Source organism: Dermacentor variabilis, chromosome 8 (assembly GCF_050947875.1).
Source record: "Dermacentor variabilis isolate Ectoservices chromosome 8, ASM5094787v1, whole genome shotgun sequence".
NCBI classification, from domain to species: Eukaryota; Metazoa; Arthropoda; class Arachnida; order Ixodida; family Ixodidae; genus Dermacentor; species Dermacentor variabilis.
The window spans coordinates 45,336,434-45,358,546 of record NC_134575.1 but is presented as its reverse complement, the minus strand read 5'-3'; the positions used below and the strand labels follow the sequence as shown (position 1 = coordinate 45,358,546).

Below are 22,113 nucleotides of genomic sequence, written 5' to 3'. Positions count from 1 at the left end.
GAACGGCATCACACGCTAACCTGCAACTACAAGTTTGTCTCTCACTGTGTAGCTTACCCACTGTCTACAAAACTTGCGTATTCCAAGAATTTGTCACATGGAAACTATCACATTGACTAGTATGCTATAAAAGGGCATGCTCAAGAGAAAGATAGAAAGTTCAACGATAGGAGGAAAGGTTAGGCTAGCAACACACCTCCCATTCCACTCCATGGGAAATACATGATTTGCAAAGCATGAACGGTGCTTTGCCATACTGAAAAATTTTATTTACCATGGCAGAGTGGCCAATTCAAGTTTCATTTGTTGGATGCAACGTAGCACCTCGCATGTACGGCTGCTGCAAGTGCCTGTGACGCTGCTCACAAGAGCACAAAATTGAAGCGTCAAATAATGGATTTAAAGGGCATGAAAGCGTCAGTGGAAGGTCTTACAAAGCGATGTCAGGGGCTGAGCATCCCCGAGACACTTTGTCGCCAGCATTTGCAAATCTACATTACTTGTATCTGCATGAAGTTTTCAGCCTGTGTGCAGCTAGTGATCTGGATGCTGGCTAACAATATTGCTTGATGTACTTTCTTTTCTTCAATAAATTCCAAGTAAAATGCAGTTGATGTGATTGTGCGTATATTATAGCTTGAAAAACTGGTACGTCATTTAGGTCATATTTTTTTCTCGTAGGCATTTCAATTTTAAAGTACTAGCATAGAAAATATTTATTTTATTTAAATATTAGCTCCATCTGTAAGATTATCTTTTTACAAACTAACTTCGTCAATAGGTACGTCTAAAATATTTTGGAACTGTACCTAGACATGGGTGCCATCTGTTGTTTTGCCTTTGATAAAGCGAGAATTCACCACAAATGTTTCTGACAGTACACAAACAGCAGTCGCGCTGCCACAAATATACATTTTTTTTCTTCCTTTCTATTATTTTGCAATGCATCTACAGATAATGACTTTATGATGAATGAATATTTGTTACACTGGCCCATGCATGCAATGCTTTGTGTATCCTGCAGTTAATTGTAAAACGACCTTGAGTGTGTGTTACCATTGGTCATATGTGTCCCATTTTTTTTTTTTTTTTAAGCTGTCATCATGGGGCCAATGCCAAATGCGTCCACTGTACTCCCTTAGAGGTAAAGTGTCCTTGCTTGATTTGCACACTTTTGAATTCAGCCGCATTCATCAGCAGTCACCGAATGCACCGAATGTGCCTTCTCGCTGACCTGAGTGTTCCTTTTTTCTAGTTGTTCTATTCGTTTACTTATTTGTTCATCTATTTACTTATTAATTCATTTCAGCCCTACGACGAGAACTACATGCGGGAACACAGCATCAAGCACTTGTCCTTCCATTCCTACCTCCGGAAGATCACCGGTGGCCTTGACAAGTGAGTGCTTTGCAGTGTAGACTTTTGTCTATAGAAATGTGTGTTTTCATTCTTATGAATTTAAAAGAAGCCTTCGATCCAGTTCCTCGTTATTACTTTCTTTCTTTTTCCCTGCTCCCAAACTAGTTTTTCTGTGTTCCCTGGTCCATACTCCTTGTTATGCTGTCATTATAGTTTTCAAGCCACCTTCGCATTATCGGCTTCACTCTCGCTGTGTGGCAGAGCTAAACGCAAAAAAGAGGAAAGTAAGAACAACAATGAAACATTGGCCACTATTTCTACTATTGGAGATTGAAGTCGTGCCATTGGAGCAATGTGCAAGTTAGGAGCTGGACATGTTAACCGCTGAACTATCACACAACTTTCTCATTTGGTTCGTGCAGCATTTTGGGCGCCAAACAGACGAAAGTTGTTTTATTCAAGTAATCTTATTCAATTAAGAAATTTCGGTGTTTGAGTGCCGCCAATACAGACACATGCTGTGTTGTTAGGGCCCCGTCTGTCATGTTCTGCAGCCCAAAGAATGTGCGACCGATTAGCATGCCAAGCCATGCTAACGTTATGGTCACTGAGCAAGGATTAAAACGTAGCTCGTTGCATCATTTGCTCTCTTGCAGGGGCAAGTTTGCGGGACTAGAGAACATCAGCTGCAAGTTGCGCCCGGGCTGCCGTGACCATGCGCCGTGGCCGCGGGGCATCTGCACCAAGTGCCAGCCCAATGCCCTGACGCTGAACCGGCAGGTGTACCGGCACGTGGACATGGTCATGTTTGAGAACCCGACCATCGTCGAGCACTTCCTGGACTTCTGGCGCGAGACCATGCACCAGCGGATAGGCTTCCTGTACGGCCGCTACGAGCCCCACAAGGACGTGCCGTTGGGCATACGCGCCACCGTCGCCGCCATCTACGAGCCCCCGCAGGCGAGTGTGCCAACGTGGCCGTGTTTATGCACATACTGGAACAGAGAGCACAAAATGTGGATTAGAAGAAAGAGCAGGTATTGGGTGCCTTCATCACAGAAAAGAAAAAATAAAGTGCTGTGGCAGACGATATCAACGATCGAGCTGGTGCGTTGGTCACATTCCTGTTGCCAGGATGACCTTCGTCCCTCGCCATGGCTCCCCCGCCATGAATCCCACCCCCCTTTCCGGCAGAAGCTTGTGCTTTGTGCAGTATGGTGCAAATCGTTAGTTGTTTTCAAACGCCTTGTAACTTTATCGGGAGCCAGCAATTGCACGTGAACCAGCCTTGCCATATCGGCAAGATCAGCAGCATTCGCTTTCGTGAGTAGCCTTACCTCTTCATTTCAGACATTTCGTCGTCTTGGGCGCTCGGCGACAGTTAAAAACTTTCTACCTTTGCACCCATCAGATTACACAATACGAAGCAGCTTTGCCCCCACAAAGTATGCACATTCCCTTCCACAAATCATGGCCTTATCACCATCAGGCTAGGCTGGAGCTGCAAAAGAAACAAGATATCTGGGCAGATCTTGAACTGTCGGTCTCTGAACAAACAACGTGTGCAGCTCGCTGCTGCCAAAGTGTGCGCAAAAAAGTGCACCAATGATTCCAATTCTCATCAGCCAATAGGAACGCTCCCTGAGTGCCACGTGACTGTAGTAACAAATCGCGATGCTAGTCCCTTTTCGCGCTTGCTTTTGTTGTTTTCATTTTTTGCATGTAGAAATGTTTATGGTGATGCCGAGATACTAGATGGTGGAGCTGCGTCAACGAAAAGCCGTGCTCACATGATGAGCAATGTGATAGCACCTCCAGAAGGCAACTGTCCTCCCGATTTCGAAGGCAGCACACTAAAAAAGCGCAATATTTTTCTAAATTCTGCTACGTATTTCTTCCAAATATAAGGGAGGGTCTTAGGATGGCGGAAAGAAAATAAATTTTAAGTAATCAAATTTTGAGCAAGTCGGCCATTTTGTTGCCACGTGTCCCCCTTAATCTCCAGACATTTGTCACGTTTTTGTGTTATCCGAGTTTTTGTGCCGCCCTGAGAGATTCGTATCGCCTAGATCCTGCTGTACGTTTTACTTCGCTAGGCAGCAGCTGCCAGCATCCTAAAGGGGGGGAGGGGGGAGAATGAGGCAAACAAAGCTTCAGCAAACTTCAGTGGCAGTCGCAGAAGACACCACCTTCGTCTGAAGAGTAATTTCTCTTTTCTGATGCACACAGCGCCATTTTACTGACTGACCTTCGTGTCCACCTTACAGGAGAGCACGCCAGATGCAATCAAACTCCTGCCAGACGAGAAAGAGCAGCTGGTGGATGAGCTGGCATCTCGGCTTGGATTGGTTCGCGTTGGCTGGATCTTCACCGACCTTGTGCCTGAAGACCTCCAAAAGGGAACTGTCAAGCACCTCCGAAACATTGTGAGTCTGATTTCACCCCCTGTGGTTCTCTTGTATACTGTAGGATGCTTTTAAAGACCCTTTCTGGCCTGAATTTGTGTTTGAAATCCGCAAATGTACGTTTTGTGCACCTAAATAAGAAAAAAGCCAAAGTATGGGAAAAAGAAAAATTATGTCTAGTCTTTTGAGCAGTGACAAAAAATTCTTTGGGCTCTGTTTCTTGTGCTTAATCAGTAAGTACTGAGCCAGTAATCTTGCTAAAGAAACTCTTTAGCAGAAACTCCAGTGTACGAGGATTGTTTAGCTATGGGCTGGTGTCTCACTACCAGTCATGGTTTCGACTTTGAGGAGCACTTCGTGCCCCGTGACATAAAAGGCATGCTCGTAAACAGCAGTGATCACATGAGCGCACACTAGCACACTGTCTACCAAGTGATCTGTGCTCTTGTTTCGTCTGCTAGTTTGGTGGGAAGCCTGTACATTCCTGCACCATCGCAATGCTTCATTGTACAGAAGTGCACTGCGCAGTATGATCCCGGCATTAGAGAGCTTTAGCCACATTTTAGCATGTCCCCAACTTTTGTACCGTTTGTGATTTGCTGGGTAACCGTGGAGACGTACATGAAAGGCAGTGCTGGTAGCAACATCTGGTGATGCGTTGTCTAACCGGAGAGCAGGCAAAACTAATACTTCAATTTGCATATTCTACCAAACTGCTGTGTAAAGCATTGGTGGCAACATAATCATAATGTACATACTTTTAGGAGAATTTTCGATAATAACGCTGACTGACCAGAAAAAGATAGAATGCATTGTAGTTAATAAAATTGTCACAGGAGGTCACCACCAGCTTTGCTACTGCCGGCCATGGCACCGGTAACCTGGCAATCCGTACACGGTAAGAAGTCGGTGCGTACGCTTCGTGCATGCACGTACGTACATGCTTCGTGTGCGCTCAGTGCAAGACACCCAATTCAAACAGTGCTGAAACGTTTTCCGAATGGCAAGACAAACCAATAACGTTGTATGTCCCCAAAATTAGTCGCTGAAACTCGTGACATAACACTGTTTGCAAAGGGGGTATGGGCTGATGACTGGTACATTTCAATTCGCCGCTCACAAGAACTTTAAATTAAAATGCGTCCTAAATGGCATTTTGCTATTGATACATTACAGGTCATACCTATGAGCTCGCAGCAATGTAAACTGCCAGTTATTTTGAGTTGGAATTTTTGTGTCAGTACCCCTTTAACCTTTGTTGTGCGGCAGATCAAATGTGCAACACATCATTTTTGCTACACTGAGTTTCATACCTCAACATTGTGATTTAAGTGCAGGAAACAATGTGGGGCCTATAGTAGTGTCTCTGATATGCTAGAGTAAATTCTTAATTGTGGATAGTTGCACATATTAATTAATTAATAAAAATACCTTACTAATGAAGTTTTCTAACAAAAATAATATTGTTTTATTTTTTTACAATTGTACTCTCACGGCAAGGAATCAGGGGGGGGAGAATATACAAAGTTTTGAATATTAGAAAATTACCAAATATTTCGCAACAACCTAGTGCTTGTCTCTCTGTCTGCCTGTCTGTGTGCTGGACAAGTACTGAAATTTATCGGGGACCGGATTGACAAAGCTTTTCATTTGTAAGGGATGTCTTGCTAATAATATGCTCAGCATCAGGATTGGTTGTAATTCACTCTTACAAAAACCTCCAGCGTAAGTGCTTTTTGTGAATACAGGCCGAGAAACGAAACAAAATTTTTTGAGGCGACGCAGAAACAAAATGAGTAATGCAAGGCTTGTTTTGGGTTTTGCGGTGGAAACCAATATGACAACCTGTAATTTTTGCTTGGTTTTCTGTCACTTAGTGTTTCGGGCAGCCTTGCAATTTTTGCGGGGCTTGTTTGCCACCAGGCCCTAAAAGTGGTTGTGAGGACGTTTGTGCCGTTGTTTATTGACAAATCGGTGATCTTGCGTTTAAAACTGATCGTTTGTACCTGTATAGCTAGCCATCTTTTTTGCACAAGTCAGTACATGCATGGTATCTAACCATACTGAAATGAATGTTCCTGCTATAAATACATGCAACAGCATTTGACTATTTCATATTCGATACTTACTAGTAATATTCGATTCGTATTCCAAGAATTTGGTATTGGTCCACCTCTACTGGAAATAAATATAAAAAAGTTGTCTTACTTTTCCTTGACGTGGAACTGTGTTTAGGCTTTATAGCATCGGTGTATCGAAACCTTCTTATCAGGAAATTGCACCTTGTAGGCAGGTTGTGACATTTCTAATTATTAAATTTTCCATCCTGAATGCGTAACTCAGTGTTACAAATTATCTGAAGGCTCTTTGCATGCCCCCTAAGTAGCATAGCTAAATCTCTAGGTGCGGAAGAGAGGCCTAATTGCAGCATGTGGACATTTACAAGATATCTGATAGAAATCCAGCGCTCTGCGATACCACGTCTAGATAAGGTGGGCAGTCAGAGTTGTTGCAACTGCGGTTTCGGGCATTTAGTTTTCAGTTCAGGCTTTTTTTACAGTCAGGCATTAACTAGTGAGAAATTGTGATTCCTCTAATTATGGGGTCTAGCGTTCCAAAACTGCATAGTGGATTATAAGATACTGACTGATAGTGGAGGATTCCAGATTAATATTTGACCGCATGGAGTGTTTATTATTATTTTTTAAAATTTAACTTGCATCCAAAGCATGGCGCACGAGCATCCGTGCATACGGCCCCTGTTGGGAATGCAGCTGTGGCAGTTGGGGATCGAACTCACGACCTCCTGCTTGGCCGTTGAACTCCATAGCCAATGAGCCATCAGAGCAGATGATTGTGGGTCTTACAGGAATTATTACAAGAATTTAGTAAACTGTTCATTTCTAATGGTATGGACATCTTCTCCTTATTGAGAATTAATATGTTGCTAGATTTTCACATTGCTTCCTTCGTTGCGCTGCCAGTATTTACAGCGAAGCTGTTAGTTTGAATAGAAGTGCTCGAAGACACCATAGGCGTGTATTAAGTTTGCTGGACACTAATTGACGTAGCTTATGTTTAGTGCTTAAAGGAACACTTAAGAGAAAAAGTATACTTGATCTGAGTTAGCAGTTGCCCCTCTACAATATCAAAGAAGATATTCTTACTGCGAGGTGGAGCTTGGTAAGTCAGAAAAGATGCGAGAGTGAAACACACGTAGCAATGCTGCCTTAATGTTCCTGTACCAACTGGCCCATGATGTCATAGAATTTCGCAGCATCTCATTATCATCATCATCATCAGCCTGGTTACGCCCACTGCAGGGCAAAGGCCTCTCCCATACTTCTCCAACAACCCCGGTCATGTACTAATTGTGGCCATGCCGTCCCTGCAAACTTCTTAATCTCATCCGCCCACCTAATTTTCTGCCGCCCCCTGCTACGCTTCCCTTCCCTTGGGATCTAGTCCGTAACCCTTAATGACCATCGGTTATCTTCCCTCCTGATTACATGTCCTGCCCATGCCCATTTCTTTTTCTTGATTTCAACTAAGATGTCATTAACTCGCGTTTTTTCCCTCACCCAATCTGCTCTTTTCTTATCCCTTAACGTTACACCTATCATTCTTCTTTCCATAGCTCGTTGAGTTGTCCTCAATTTGAGTAGAACCCTTTTTTCGCAGCATCTGCTCGGGCCTAGTTAAGTTTTTATTAGCAAACGCATACTATACTGTATCCTACATGAGCCAGAAACAGAACTTGGCAAGTTTCCAGAATTTTCACTTTGCCAAAATGGCTCAAATGAGAGAAAACAGTGAAATCCGTGACATTATATATGATCTGCCAGGCATGGGATTCCGGCACAAAATCAAATAAAGATATATATCCGTGCCCTTCATTTTCTCTTCTTGTAGTCAGCTTATACAGTAAACCCATGTTAATTTGGATTTCACTGGACAGAAAATAAAACAGAGTTAACCGAATGTTAAATTATCAAGGGTATCAAGAAAACAATGAAACAAATGCTTACTATGTGAGCACGCTTTTATTTACTGAATGAATGAGCAAATCCTGTTTCTGTATTGCGCAAAGGTATTGCGGAAACTGCATTTCTCGTCATCTCATGACTGATTGGCTATGTTCCTATGGGTGGGCAGCGCAACCTGGACGAAGGACGAGAGGAAGTACACAATACGAGCGCAGCGCTCGTATTGTGTACTTCCTCTCGTCCTTTGTCCGGGTTGCGCTGCCCACCCATAGGAACATGTTCAATCACCAACTCGCCCAGCTTGCCGTGTTAATACTGATTGGCTCTCACAGCGGCGAAGGCCTCGCGACTTCCTTCGCAGCGTGGCCACAGCACACGCCTTCATTTGAGACGCACGCTTTTCATTACCACGCGCACATCCCAATTATTTTTCTGCCACTGGGCTGGTCACAAACCGATTGTCCATTCTGGATGGGGGGGGGGTGGGGGTGGGGGGGGGGAGAGTCCAACGAGCTTTTCAACCTCTTCCTCCTTTTCTCTCTCTCTCTATATATATAAACGAGAAAATTCATACAAAAACATCTTTATTGTCAGACATTCTTGTATGTATGTTCCCTTGTAAGTAACCATCCAGAAAAACACTTAATGGAATGTGTTCTTTTTTTTTAGAGCCTTTCAACAATACTTAATTGCAATTATAATCGGTTGTATAGATTTTTGTGCAAAAAATGCCACATCTTAAACTACATGATTGTTCAAGATAGGCTGTGTGGAGTTGAGGCTACAGAGCAGGTGGCCTTTACAAAACAGGCAGCTTCGTGGTTCTCTCGGCCAGAACTTTAGATATGGTGTAGCTCCATTAGTAGTTGATGGTTAACTGGACTTTTGAAAAATGCAGTCGCTTCAAGTGTTAACTTGGAACATCCATCCAGTATGCCACACATTTTCCGGGCATATTTCTCGGAAAGTGGTGCAAGGCACGAGGTTGCTGGCAAATGGGTATGCTTTGCCTACTAGCTGGCTTGAATTTTGCACTATAACATGCCCCCGAATTGTTGCTTGCAAGCTGAATTGATGAATTTTAGTTGATTACGTGCTTGATGAGTGGAATTGTTTGTGCACGTAATGTACACACAGCATAGCACAAGCAACGCTCGCATAACTCACATATACCTCTGTATGTAAGTGGCAATGTTTTTGTTCCTCATTGCAGGTAGCACATAATTAATGGGGTCACAGGAGCAACGAAACACAAAGCACAAGCGCTGACTTCAACTGAACTTTAATGCAAAAAGCAGTTGGATATAAATATGAAGAAAGGAAATCTGTAGAGACAAATGTTAAAATGTCATTTGTCAGGCACAAAGCACCATTCATCCAAAACTGTCCTGCGCACCCTCTAAATATCTAAATTCTTTGCTTGCAAGTGAAGTATACGGTGTACTCGCCCAGACTAAATCATCATACTGCATTTCCGTGGCCTATTATTCAGTCAAGCAAAAACAGCGCTCCGGGTTACAATAAACTATGCAGGACTTATCAAAATATGATGTGCCCATCGGCGCATTTTTTTTACACCTTACTGTTGCGCTCTCTTAGGCGCTCATTGACGCACCGCTGCGCCTGTCCAACAGTGATACGCCATGGTTGGCCGTTTTTCTTCCTCCCTGCAGGAGTCTTGCTTCCTGAGCGCACAGGAGTGCATCATGGCCGGCCACTTTCAGAACAGCCACCCGAATCCCTGCCGTCTGTCTCCCGACGGCTACTTTGGCTCCAAGTTTGTCACAGTCTGCGTCACAGGTCAGTGTGACCACTGACCAGTGGCAATGCACACTGACTTGTGCATTGCCGCTGCTCTCCTGTCCTCACTCTTGCATTGAGCAGCCACACGGGATCATTCATTCGAGCGCTTCGCTAAGGTGGCACCAGAGTCCCTCAGTAATCTTTTTTCTTTTTTTCATTTTCTTTGTCTGGTCGTGAAACTTCCGTGGGAAATTGTAGTATGATTGCCGAGGCAGATCCAGTAGAGCGTCACTTAGAACACGCTAGCACTGTCTGGAGGAGGCTAGTTTGTGTGTGTACTCGTGCAGAGCTGTGCAAAGCAACTTACTGTGCTACAGAGTGAGCTGTAGGCCAACTCCAACTAAGTTTCGCAATGTGTAAAGAGCCTAGGTTGCAGATAGTGTCGATATGGAGTAATCTCCATGCGAAACTTTATGCTTGAAGTGTTAGCGTGTGCGCAACGGAAAACCAACAAGAAGCGACGTTTTTGATTCTGAAACTAAAGGAAATGTCGCAATTGACTCGCATGCACATTGTGAAACAGTGCAGCGCCTACACATGATTGCCTTGGTTTGCGATTTTTGTCATATCAGCTAACCATGACCACGTCATCTGCATAGGTGCTATTTGAATACTGCTTATGTGTTGCCAATGTAGCCAAAGTCAAATTTCATTGCAGTTGTGCTTTTATGCAAGATAACCTGTGCAAAGTGCAAGCCCTCTCTAAATGGTCCAGTGGAAAACAAGTCCACCACGGGGCAAGAAGAGTGGGAACCAGATCGACCAGTGGAATTCATCCCTCGTGTTTCTTCTGTCACGTGCGTGTACAGGTGACTCTGAGCACCGGGTGCACATGGAGGGCTACCAGGTGTCCAACCAGTGCATGGCGCTGGTGCGGGACAACTGCTTGGTGCCCACGCACGATGCCCCCGAGCTCGGCTACGTCCGAGAATCCTCCAACGCCCAGTACGTGCCTGACGTCTTCTACAAGGTGTGTGTGCGTGTGTGTGTGTGTGTGTGCCTGCGCTGTGCCACCTCAACGGTGTGCGAGTCTGTCCACCGCAAGCACAGCAGTATGGGCTGAGCAGCAATCCACAAGGTCTCTCTGCAATCCACTCCATAGTACTCCAATTCCATGCTCTGTAAGCAACACTGCAGTAGCTGCGCAATTAGCGTGGCCGTAGACATCTCGCTCGGTGTGTTTGTTGTGCACGCATTTTCATACATTGTGCTTTGTACAGAATAACTAGTCTATGTATTGCAACAACTTGTGAATGCAAGGTTACATCAAATTACATATGTGCGCCTTTGTGATTCCAGTATGAAATGCACTATGTTTACTTGCGAGCGCAAGCCTTGGCTGCTGTTAGCAGAATCATGTCACTACCATGTCACTATCAGCCTGGTTACGCCCACTGCAAGGCAAAGGCCTCTCCCATACTTCTCCAACTACCCCGGTCATGTACAGTGGAACCCCGTTCATACGTTTTTCACCGGACCGGGGAAAAAAACGTAACAGCCAGGAAAACGCAACAGTGAGGAAAGCTCCGAAAATGAATGAAAAAAAGTGCAGCTTCAACTATAGACAATTTATTTCCACAGAGTGCGCTTAGGACCTAAAAAAAAGTCCAGAATTGTGGCTTGCCGTTTCTTTCGCTCGCTAGAAATCACTACACGTTTCTCAATAGCCTGGAAGGCCGCATTGCTGTCAGCGTCGCTGTGAGGTGCGACGTACCTGCGGAGGAGGTCCAGAGCCGCAACGGCTTTTCGAAAGCTACGATTTGGCAACTCCCCGGCATCATGCGGCTCGTGCATCGCAGTCTGCGACTTCACTCGCGACCGAGATCCCAACGATCTCGGCGATGCTCTGACACTCTGACGTCCCGACAACAACATCCACGGCGACATAGTCGTCGTATGTGACCGCCATTTTGGCTTTTGGCGAGTTTTGGCCGGGCTTGGCTATGGAGCTGGCTGCAAGAAGCCGCACGCCAATTCGATGGCGGCCTCTCGAACTGGCGTGCGGCTTCTTGCAGCCAGTTCCATAGCCAAGCCCGGCCAAAACTCGTCAAAAGCCAAAATGGCGGTTGGAGCGCGTTGCCTACTTTAGCCCAGGCGGGTTCGGGGGGCTAAGTTGCGACGTAACAGCGGGGTTCCTTATACATTGGATCCTATGGAAGCTATGCCGGGACCGGATGAAAACGACGTAGCAGCCGGGAAAACGCAGCAGTGAGGAACGTAACAGCGGGGTTCTACTGTACTAATTGTGGCCACGTTGTCCCTGCAAACTTCTTGATCTCATCCGCCCACCTAACTTTCTGCCGGCACCCGCTACACTTCCATTCCTTTGGAATCTAGTCCCTAACCCTTAATCACCATCGGTTATCTTCCATCATTACATGTCCTGCCCATGTCCATTTTTCTTGATTTCAACTAGACGTCATTAACTCGCATTTGTTCCCTCACCCAATCTGCTCTTTCCTTATGCCTTGTTACACCCATCATTCTTCTTTCCATAGCTTGTTGCGTCGTCCTCAATTTAAGTAGAACCCTTTTCGTAAGCCTCCAGGTTTCTGCCCCATACATGAGTACTGGTAAGACACAGCTGTTATACACTTTTCTCTTGAGGGATAATGGTAACCTGCTGTTCATGATATGAGAATGCCTGCCAAACGCACCCCAGACCATTCTTATTCTTCTGATTATTTCAGTCTCATGATCCGGATCTGCGGTCACTACCTGCCCTAAGTAGATGTATTCCCTTACCACTTCCAGTGCCTCGCAACCTATCGAAAACTGCTGTTACCTTCCGAGACTGTTAAACATTACTTAAGTTTTCTGCAGATTAATTTTTAGACCCACCCTTCTGCTTTGCTTGTCCAGATCATTGAGCATGCATTGCAATTGGTTCCCTGAGTTACTAAGCAAGGCAATATCATCAGCGAATCGCAAGTTACTAAGGTGTTCTCCATAAACTCTTATCCCCAATTCTTCCCAACCAGGTCTCTGAATACCTCCTGTAAACACGCTGTGAATAGCATTGGAGAGATGGTATCTCCCTGCCCGACACCTTTCTTTATTGGGATTTTGTTGCTTTCTTTATGGAGGACTACGGTAGCTGTGGAGACGCTATAGATATATTTCAGTATTTTTACATGCGGCTCACCTACACCCTGATTCCGTAATGCCTCCATGTCTGCTGATGTTTAGACAGAATCAAACGCTTTCTCGTAATCAATGAAAGCTATATATAAAGGTTGGTTATATTCCGCACATTTTTCTATCACCTGATTGATAGTGTGAATATGGTCTATTGTTGAGTAGCCTTTACGGAATCCTGCCTGGTCCTTTGCTTGACAGAAGTCTAAGGTGTTCCTGATTCTATTTGCGATTACCTTAGTAAATAGTTTGTAGGCAACTGACAGTAAGCTGATTGGTCTATAATTTTTCAAGTCTTGGGCGTCCCCTTTCTTATGGATTAGGATTACGTTAGCGTTTTTCCAAGATTCCGGTACGCTCGGAAGTCATGAGGCATTGTGTATACAGGGTGGCCAGTTTCTCTAGAACAATCTGCCCACCATCCTTCAACAAATCTGCTGTTACCTGATCCTCCCCAGCTGCCTTCCCCCTTTGCATAGCTCCCAAGGCTTTCTTTACTTGTTCCGGCGTTGCTAGTGGGATTTCAAGTTCCTCTAGACTATTATCTCTTCCATTATCGTTGTGGGTGCCACTGGTACTGTATAAATCTCTATAGAACTCCTCAGCCACTTGAACTATCTCATCCATATTAGTAATGATATTGCCGGCTTTGTCTCTTAACGCGTACATCTGATCCTTTCTAATTCCTAGTTTCTTCTTCACTGCTTTTAGGCTTCCTCTGTTCCTGAGCGCATGTTCAATTCCATCTATATTATAGTTCCGTATGTCAGCTGTCTTACGCTTGTTGATTAACTTGGAAAGTTCTGACAGTTCTATTCCAACTGTAGGGTTAGAGGCTTTCATACATTGGCGTTTCTTGATCAGATCTTTCGTCTCCTGCGATAGCTCACTGGTCTCCTGTCTAACGGAGTTACCACCGACTTCTATTGCACACTCCTTAATCATGCCCATAAGATTGTCGTTCATCGCTTCAACATTAAGGTCCTCTTCCTCAGTTAAAGCCAAATACCTGTACTGTAGCTTGGTCCAGAACTCCTCTACTTTCCCTCTTACCGGTAACTTGTTGATCGGCTTCTTACGTACCAGTTTCTTCTGTTCCCTCCTCAAGCCTAGGCTAATTCGAGTTCTTACCATCCTATGGTCACTGCAGCGCACCTTGCCGAACACGTCCACATCATGTATGATGCCAGGGTCAGCGCAGAGCATAAAGTATACTTCATTTCTAGTCTCGCCATTCGGGCTCCTCTACATCCACTTTCTGCTATCCCGCTTGCGGAAGAAGGTATTCATTATCCGCATATTATTCTGTTCTGCAAACTTTACTAATAAGTTATAACTCTCCCCTGCTATTCCTAGAGTCTATGCCATATTCCCCCACTGACTTGTCTCGTCTCCAGCCTGCTTCTTGCCTACCCTGGCATTGAAGTCGCGCATCAGTATAGAGTATTTTTTTACTTTACCCATCGCCGATTCCACATCTTCATAGAAGCTTTCGACTTCCTGGTCATCATGACTGGATGTAGGGGCGCAGACCTGCACGACCTTCAATTTGTACCTCTTATTAAGTTTCACATCAAGACCTGCCACCCTCTCGTTAATGCTATACAATTCCTTTATGTTGCCAGCTATATCCTTATTAATCAGGAATCCGACTTCTAGTTCTCGTCTCTCCGCTAAACCCCGGTAGCACAGTATGTGCCCGCTTTTTAGCACTGTATATGCTTCTTTTGTCCTCCTAACCTTACTGAGCCCTATGATATCCCATTTACTAACCTCTAATTCCTCCAATAGCACTGCTAGATTCGCTTCACTAGATAATATTCTAGCGTTAAACGTTGCCAGGTTCAGATTCCAATGGCGGCCTGTTCGGACCCAGGTATTCTCAGCACCCTCTGCTGCGTCACAGGTCTGACCGCTGCCGTGGTCAATTGCTTCGCAGCCGCTGGGGACTGAGGGCCAGGGCTTGATTGTTGTATTCACATAGGAGGTTGTGGCCAAGTACCGCACCAGGGTGGCCAATCCTGCTCTGGTGAGGGAGTGCGTTACCGGTTCTGGTCACCAGGATCAGGCCGCACTCCAGGCCTGTTTATGCAGTTTTATCTACACGTGAATATTTTTTTTTAATCCAGTGGAAAAATGCGCGGCACCGAAATTCGAACCACTGTCTTCTTGCACGCGAGGTGAATACTCTACGTCTATGCCACCACTGCAGTTGCAATTGCCAGCCTAAACAGTAGTTTCGTTTTAAACGTAGTAAAGCGAAATCCCCGACTCAGTGTCCATTGAACATAATGTGTTTTGTATCCGCATAAACCGTACCAGCTTATTGCGTACGTATCGGTTAACACGTAGTGTTTCCACTCCTCATCGCGCAAACACGGCAGTGGGTCGTCTCCTTCGGGCAGCCTGGCAGAACAACAAGCTTCAGAGATCAGCACAACGGCCTCCAAGTGTCCTGTGCATTTGCGTGTGAAGCCACATCAACATAAACATCATTTCAGCGCCTTGCCAGAGAGCGTTGTGGTGTCGAGCAAGCAAGAACTCGCAGCATTCCGAAGCTCGGATAAAAAGCACCGGGCGCTCAGCATAGAAGAAAAATTGGACATGGTTCGTGGTATCGAATGTGGCACGAAAATGTCGACAGTGGCACGGGACGGGGGTCTACCGTTGACTACGTGTGGTATTTGGAGTGCGAAGAAGTTTCTCGGCAGCGCTGCTGCAACCACGAAGAGATGTCGGCTACGAGGTCCAACTTTTCGCCATCGGTGTATCTGTTGCCGAAGTGTACCCTAACAACAGTGATGAGGACAACATGGAAGGCGACAGCACGGGCGATTCAGGCCCGACAGTGGCAGAAGCTGCGCGTTACGTCAGCCTCGTGAATGCAGTCGTCGCGATGAGAGCAGACCCCTCAATGCCCCATGACTTCTGCAGCGCTACCGCGTCCGTGCATGGAGAATATGCAACGCCAACAAGGAATCTGCCATGTGAGTGTTTGCTGAGAAGAGGGGGCTGGCTGAAAAGCTGGCTCGCAGCTTCAGTAAGTTTGAGGCCGCTGTCGTCGCTGCTAGGCCGCCGCGGCATCAAACGAAAATAACAGATTTTTGTCGCTTGAAGTGAGTAAATACTGCATGTTTTTGCCCTTTTATTGCACTCTCTCTGAGTTCTATTTTTGAAAGGTAAGTGGGCGATCTCATGCTATTTCGGTTAAGCAGTACTACCATTTAGTATGTACTTTTTCCGAGCTCCGGCGAACTATGGTTAAACGAGGTTTCACTGTATAGAACTCTTCCACTGCTTTTCCTATATCTTTGAAACCCTGCTCATCTTTCAGTGCATACATTTTGGCTTGTCCTATGCCAAGTTTTCTTCTCACTGATGTCATGCTGCATCCATCTTTTACTGCTTCCTCAGTCTTTCTTATGTTATAATTTCAAATATCCCTTACTTTCTGCTTGTTGATCAGTTTTGACAGTTCTGCCAATTCTATCTGATCGCTTGAGTTGGACTCTTTCAATCTGTGTCATTTCTTTATGAGGTCTTTCGTTACTTGGGAGGCCTTCCCTGCTGGTTGCCTAGGTCCTATGCCTCCTACTTCAATTGCTGCCTCTGAAGCTAGTCGAGTTACGGTTTCATTCATTACCTCTATGTCATCTTCATCTCTCTGTTCTAGGCTAAATATTTGTTTGCAAGCACCAGCTTAAATTGGTCTGCTTTTGCCCTTACTGTATCTAGGTAGACCTGTTTCTTCTTGACCAATTTTGCTCTTTCTCTCTTCATATTGAGGTTAATCCTAGACCTCACTAACCGATGATCACTGCATTTTTACACTGCCTAACACTTCTACATCCTGCACTATGCTGGGGATCGGCAGGAAGTATGGTCTATTTTATTTCTTGTTTTACCACTAGGGACTTTCCAGGTCCACTTTCTGTTGCTACACTTCCTGAAAAAGGTGTTCACTATTTGCAGCTTATTCTTTTCTGCGAATTCCATCATCTCTCCTCTAGTGTTCCTAGAATCAATGCCGTAGTTGCCAATTGCTTGTTCACCAGCCTGCTTTTTCCCCACTTTTGCATTGAAGTCGTCCGGTTAATTCAATTTCTTGGTTACTTCAGTCCTGAGCAAAGGTCCCGGCCAACACCCGTGCAATTTTATGGGCCCAATCTTTCATTTTTTCCATGCTGTAATTGGCCTTGACCAGATAATACGAAGTTGACCAGCCAGCATGCACGTGCTCGTTCGCTAAGGTGACCCAAGCAGTGACTCTTGTAGTGGCAGCGCCTGTCTCGACTTGGCTAGGGGACAGTGAATGTGTTGAAAACACATTATTTCCCTTCAAAAACTATTTTCAGCCAGCCCCGTGAAGCTTTTCAAGCATTAACTGTAGCTCACGATGGCTGATTACGGTACTTAACAGATTATAACGAGCGCCTAATTTTAGAGCGCCGCTCTTAGGCGCCCGTTCCTGCGGCGAGCGTCAGCGTAACCGAGCGAATGAGCACAACGAAAGATGAAAGTGAACGTGGAGCACAGCGAGGGATGAAAGGCGCGAGTAGGAAAGCAGAAAGGAGGGCGCAGTGGAGCCATCAGGCGGAAAGCAGGGGAGGGTATGGCAAAAGCGTGAGAAGAAAAGTGTAGTGCGGGGACGATGGCTACGAGATGGCGCCGGCGTAGTGTGTGTTGTCCGCGAGGTCTGTATTCGACGGCTGCTGTGAATCACGCCCACGCATAACCCACGTGCTGGTTCTCCCGATCTCCAGATTAGCGAGGTAGTCGCGCTGCACTTGGATTCATTGCAATGTGCCGCATGAGACAGATGGTCTGTGCCAACCGATATATCGCGAAATGAAAACGCGTATAGAGCTGCGCTTAAATTTCGCGTTAGGGAGTATCGTAATCATCGGTGAATATTTTTCCAAGAAAATTGGGCCGAAGATGGGCCTTGCGGGGTGCAGTAGAACACAAAATCAAAACCGTGTTTGCAGCATTTGTAAGCTTTACCTCATAACACTGGTGTGCTGCGGCAAAGCTTACTTTTTTTTTAAAGAACGCGTGCGGCCAAGTTGAGTGGAAAAAACCGGCCTCTATTGCGCAGTACATATTAGACCCTTGCCCGTTTCTCTTGCTAAATAATTGGGTGTGCGTTAGATTTCCACTTTGTTTAAGAATGGCAATGTGATTTCCGCATTATTTTTCTGCTTTAAACACAAAGAAGGCGGCCGTACGTTTGATTTGAGAGCATGTTAGAATCGCACTGATACTGCGAAATGAATCAGCAATGTGTTTTGGCATCTCTTCTGCATCTTGCTTAATTCAACTGACCGGATAATTTGATCAATTTTGTCGGTACAATGAGAGACGAATTAATGGATGTAGACTATATAGCCTCCCAAGACCCTATCCTATGTTCATCCCCATGGACCATGGCTCTTGCCTTTTTACAAAATTGAACTAGAAGCGATGAATTTAAGCTCTAACTTGAAGCTAGGTGCATGCAGCACCATATAATAATGATTTAATCATCTTATTGCCACTGGTTTTCAATAAAATGGGGACTACTTTGTGATGACACCTCTAATATCGACGATGACAAAAGTCACCTCTGGAGTTTATGCCGTGAGGTTGCGTGCTTTAAACAAGAGGTTAGTTTCTAACACAAGCCTAATGTTTTAGCGTAAAAAATGAGGAAAGGTCTATATGTATTGCGCAATGGCGACCGGTTTCTCAAAAAAGCAGCTTCCCCGCGTGGTTTTTAAAGTCAGCTTCTCCGCGACACGGCTGTGCAATGTGGCAAAGGCATATAAACGCTTCAATGAGGCTTTCGGTTTCATTTTCTATGGAAAATAAAAATAAAAAGTTTCACTTTAGAATCGCGTAAATACCATAATCAGACAATGAGAGCTACTGTTACTGCTTGAAAATCTTCCTAGGGCGGGCCAAAAGTAAGCGTTTTTAACGGGACATGACGTATGTTCAACACGTTCACTGTCGCCTAAACTCTGCCGAGGCAATAGCGGTCGCTATTAGGGTCACCATAGGGGCCAGGCGCATACATGTGTTGGCTGGTGAAGTCCAAATTATCATGACAAAAGCCAATATTAGGATCGACATGACGAAAGTTTGGGCCCATAGAAATCCATGGGTAACCAGCTGGGACCTTTGGTTGGGATTGAATTAACCGAAAAATCTAATTAACCGGAGTTGAATTAATGAATGTCTGCTGTAGCAGATTCCCATAAGATCCATCAGAAAGGGAATTTGGATCAGCGCACTTCTTCTTACTGTTACTGGGTATATTTATTGGCATAGTTTAATAAACAGGCCGAAGTAAGCGAAAATCTGCATCTTAAATTTTGATAAGAATTGCATACTTTCTGAACAAGCTGACTATCGTCTGCTCATGGCTTGTCCACAGCTGCCCACACTACAGCTAAACTTTAGCCATACTGCTTATCGGTGTCATATCATATAATCATATCATAGTCATAGCCGTCTGGCCTCATTAATTTCGATTAGTTTTGAACATTCAGCATGCCCCAAACCACTCAAAACTTAAGGTCAGACCACACATATTCTTGCCAGCGCATGTTCACTCCTGGCAGCTCCTTATGCTCCTTGACTGACGTCGCTTTGCATTGAGCTATTGACGGCACTTCTAAATGTGCAATTTGGATGTGGGCAACTGCCTGCTCTGAGTGGTCTCTGTAGATGATGGGGCTCCAGGTGCATGGTGATCCTGCCCGAGTGCCGATATCCGACTGGAACAGGTCGTTTGCTTCTCGAGTTTCAAGATGTGTCGCCGTCTTGGTCGAAGCTCATTGCCAGCGAACATAAAGATGACGTTTTGCGTTGGAAATTTTGGGATTGTCGTAGAGATGAGTGCAGAAGGAAACGTGGTACTTGCCACTTCACGACAATAGCCACCTGCAAGTGTCTAGTACACTGTAGCACAGCAAAGGGATGAGACACCATGAACTCCACTGTAAGTTGAGGGGCAGCCTCTGAGTGTGGCTCATCGCATGTGCCAAAATTGGAAGTAGTGGCGTCTCCAGGAACATCTAAAATCAAATTTAAACTGCATGCCACAGTGATATTCAGTAGGCGGAGCGGTATGGGCACGCCCGGATCCGTCATTGCCTTCTCAGTGCAAGGCATTGAAGAAGTAATTGGAGCACCAAGAAGGAGACCATGGGTGATCTTTGATTGCCAATAACTCCGCTTCTGCTGAATGCATTGAAGTAAGTCTTCTGGCAAAAGATTTCTGAAATAGTCTATTTTTAACATCAAATGCATTTCCCGAAGAAAAAAAAATGGTTCACAGCCCCTTTGAAATGCATCCGTCAGCATTTGGGACCTCTGCACAAAATTACACCTCTAATAAAGTCAGCAGCTTAGCCCATGTATCTGGCATTTTTATTTGTTTTTAGTTGTTGTTTGGCACTGCATGAACAATCATTGCGACCCTTTGCGGCTTTGCAGTACACAGACACTTATGGCAACGAGGTGACCCAGCTGGCACGGCCGCTGCCCATCGAGTACCTGCTGGTGGACGTGCCCGTGTCAACACCAAAGGACCCTAAGGAGCCGACCTTCTGCGCGGCACCGGGCAAACGGCGCTTCCCCGTAGAAAACCGGCTCCTTGAGGGACACATCCAGGACCTGGGGGCCGTGGCCACGCACCTGTCGCAGTTCACTGCTAACAACGCTGGCGCTGACAACGCCCTTGAGGCCTTCTCTGACTTCCACCTGTTGCTGTATCTGGGCTCACAGGACATGGTGCCACTCAGGGTATGGTGCTGTGAATGCATATTTCTTATTTGGGAAGGGGGGGGGGGGTCCAGTGAAACTATTTTTGTTATTTATGTAAAATACTTGATGAAATTTGCTATGTGTATGTAATTTCTTATGCTGATATCAGACCTGAAATCAGTTCTGATGTATCTGTTGTAGTTCTTTATTTACAATAATAGGCATAATCTAATTGTCATCCCCAAACTAATTAATTAACCTGACTTGAATTGCTCTTGCTTTGTGTGTCTTAATGTCCACAAAGGCCTATTCTGTGCTTTAAAGCTACTTGCTTATCCTTTACTGCACAGTAGGCATAAGAAAACGATTGTTCAACTTTATTACGTATATTGCCACTGACAAATGACTTTTGCAAAAGACGAATTGTAAAAATATTTATGGCATGCAAGAATGGACACTTTTATAGCACTCCTCAATGCCTCAGCATATATATGCATGAAACAGAACGATTCCACCTTCATTATTTGCGAAATGGCAAAGGTATGAGTGACAGCAACTGCCCAAAAATTAAAGGCTGAGAAAATGTTGCCTAAGGTTTCGTTTGTAAGAATCATTGCAAGAAAGCCTTAGGGTGCCTAAAACCTGCCAGGACAGCAGTTCTTTACCAGCCAGTGAGGTTTTCTTTTGTTTCACGTTTTCTTTACATTTCAATGCAATCCATGGCATTTTTTTAGCAGTATCATGCAGCTTGTTGGCGGTCTTCAAATGCCTTGCGATCTTATCACAGCCAGCAATCACACAAGGGTCCATCACAATCAACTGTGTTCACTTCAGTAGGCAGCCTTATCTTTGCATTCCAAGCTTTCCTTAATCTACAACATCCCTTGACAGGCTCGTCTACCTTTGGGCCCCTCGGAAATAGCTTCTCTGCTGCAAAGAAAAGTGAACATATGTTATCTTTGCCAGCTAGGGCAAAGCAACTAAACAAATGCAAGATAACCAGGCAGATCCTGAAACATCGGTTTCGGAAACACTTCGAAAATCGCATCTCGCCACTGCCCGAATGTGCACCAAACAAGTGGGCCAGTGATTCAAATCTGTGTTGGCCAATAGGAGTGCTCCACGTGCAGCCACGTGACTGCTGTAACGATTTGCAATGGAAATTTTTTCTTTTCATGATTGCTTTTTTTTTTGTCTTTTAGTTTTGCGTGAAAAAATGCACCACTGCAGCTATCTTAAGCTCTGATCTCTCCCGTCTGCGGTGGTACCAAGCTGATGGTGCTGCGTCAATAGACTGCCGCATGCTCCGTGGTGCGACGGCACCTCCCAAAGCCCGATTTTTCTCGCAGTTTTTGATGACGGCACACTAGGAAAGTGCTGTTTTCTCAATTTTTGCAACACATTTTGTTATAATATTTCACCACAAGCGAAAAAAAAACGGTCCAAGGATCTCAACAAACAACAAAAAATAAAAAAATTTGACCAATTTGACCATTTCAATTGCTGCCTCCCCCCCTTAAAACAACATTGTCTTTGTGGAGTCAGGTGGGTTTTGATGTTGGGTTCGGCGGTTGGACTGTGAATAGGGTGAATGCATCAGAAGTCTTCGTGGAGGAGGATGCGGTGAGGGAGAATGTTGGTGGGGAGGTGTCATCCACTGTGGCCTTGGC

At 45.1% G+C, this 22,113-nt stretch overlaps 1 protein-coding gene across 1 annotated transcript in view; it reads left to right on the top strand.

The window, feature by feature from the left end:
* The window catches only part of Npl4 (nuclear protein localization 4), a 29,705-nt gene that overhangs the window by 2,032 nt on the left and 5,560 nt on the right, over nt 1-22,113 (top strand). Inside the window, exons 5-11 of the mRNA XM_075702082.1 lie at nt 1,096-1,144; nt 1,310-1,398; nt 2,016-2,319; nt 3,627-3,785; nt 9,424-9,550; nt 10,363-10,523; nt 20,174-20,482. Coding sequence (XP_075558197.1) covers nt 1,096-1,144; nt 1,310-1,398; nt 2,016-2,319; nt 3,627-3,785; nt 9,424-9,550; nt 10,363-10,523; nt 20,174-20,482 — 1,198 coding nt within the window. The remainder of the gene's footprint in view (nt 1-1,095; nt 1,145-1,309; nt 1,399-2,015; nt 2,320-3,626; nt 3,786-9,423; nt 9,551-10,362; nt 10,524-20,173; nt 20,483-22,113) is intronic.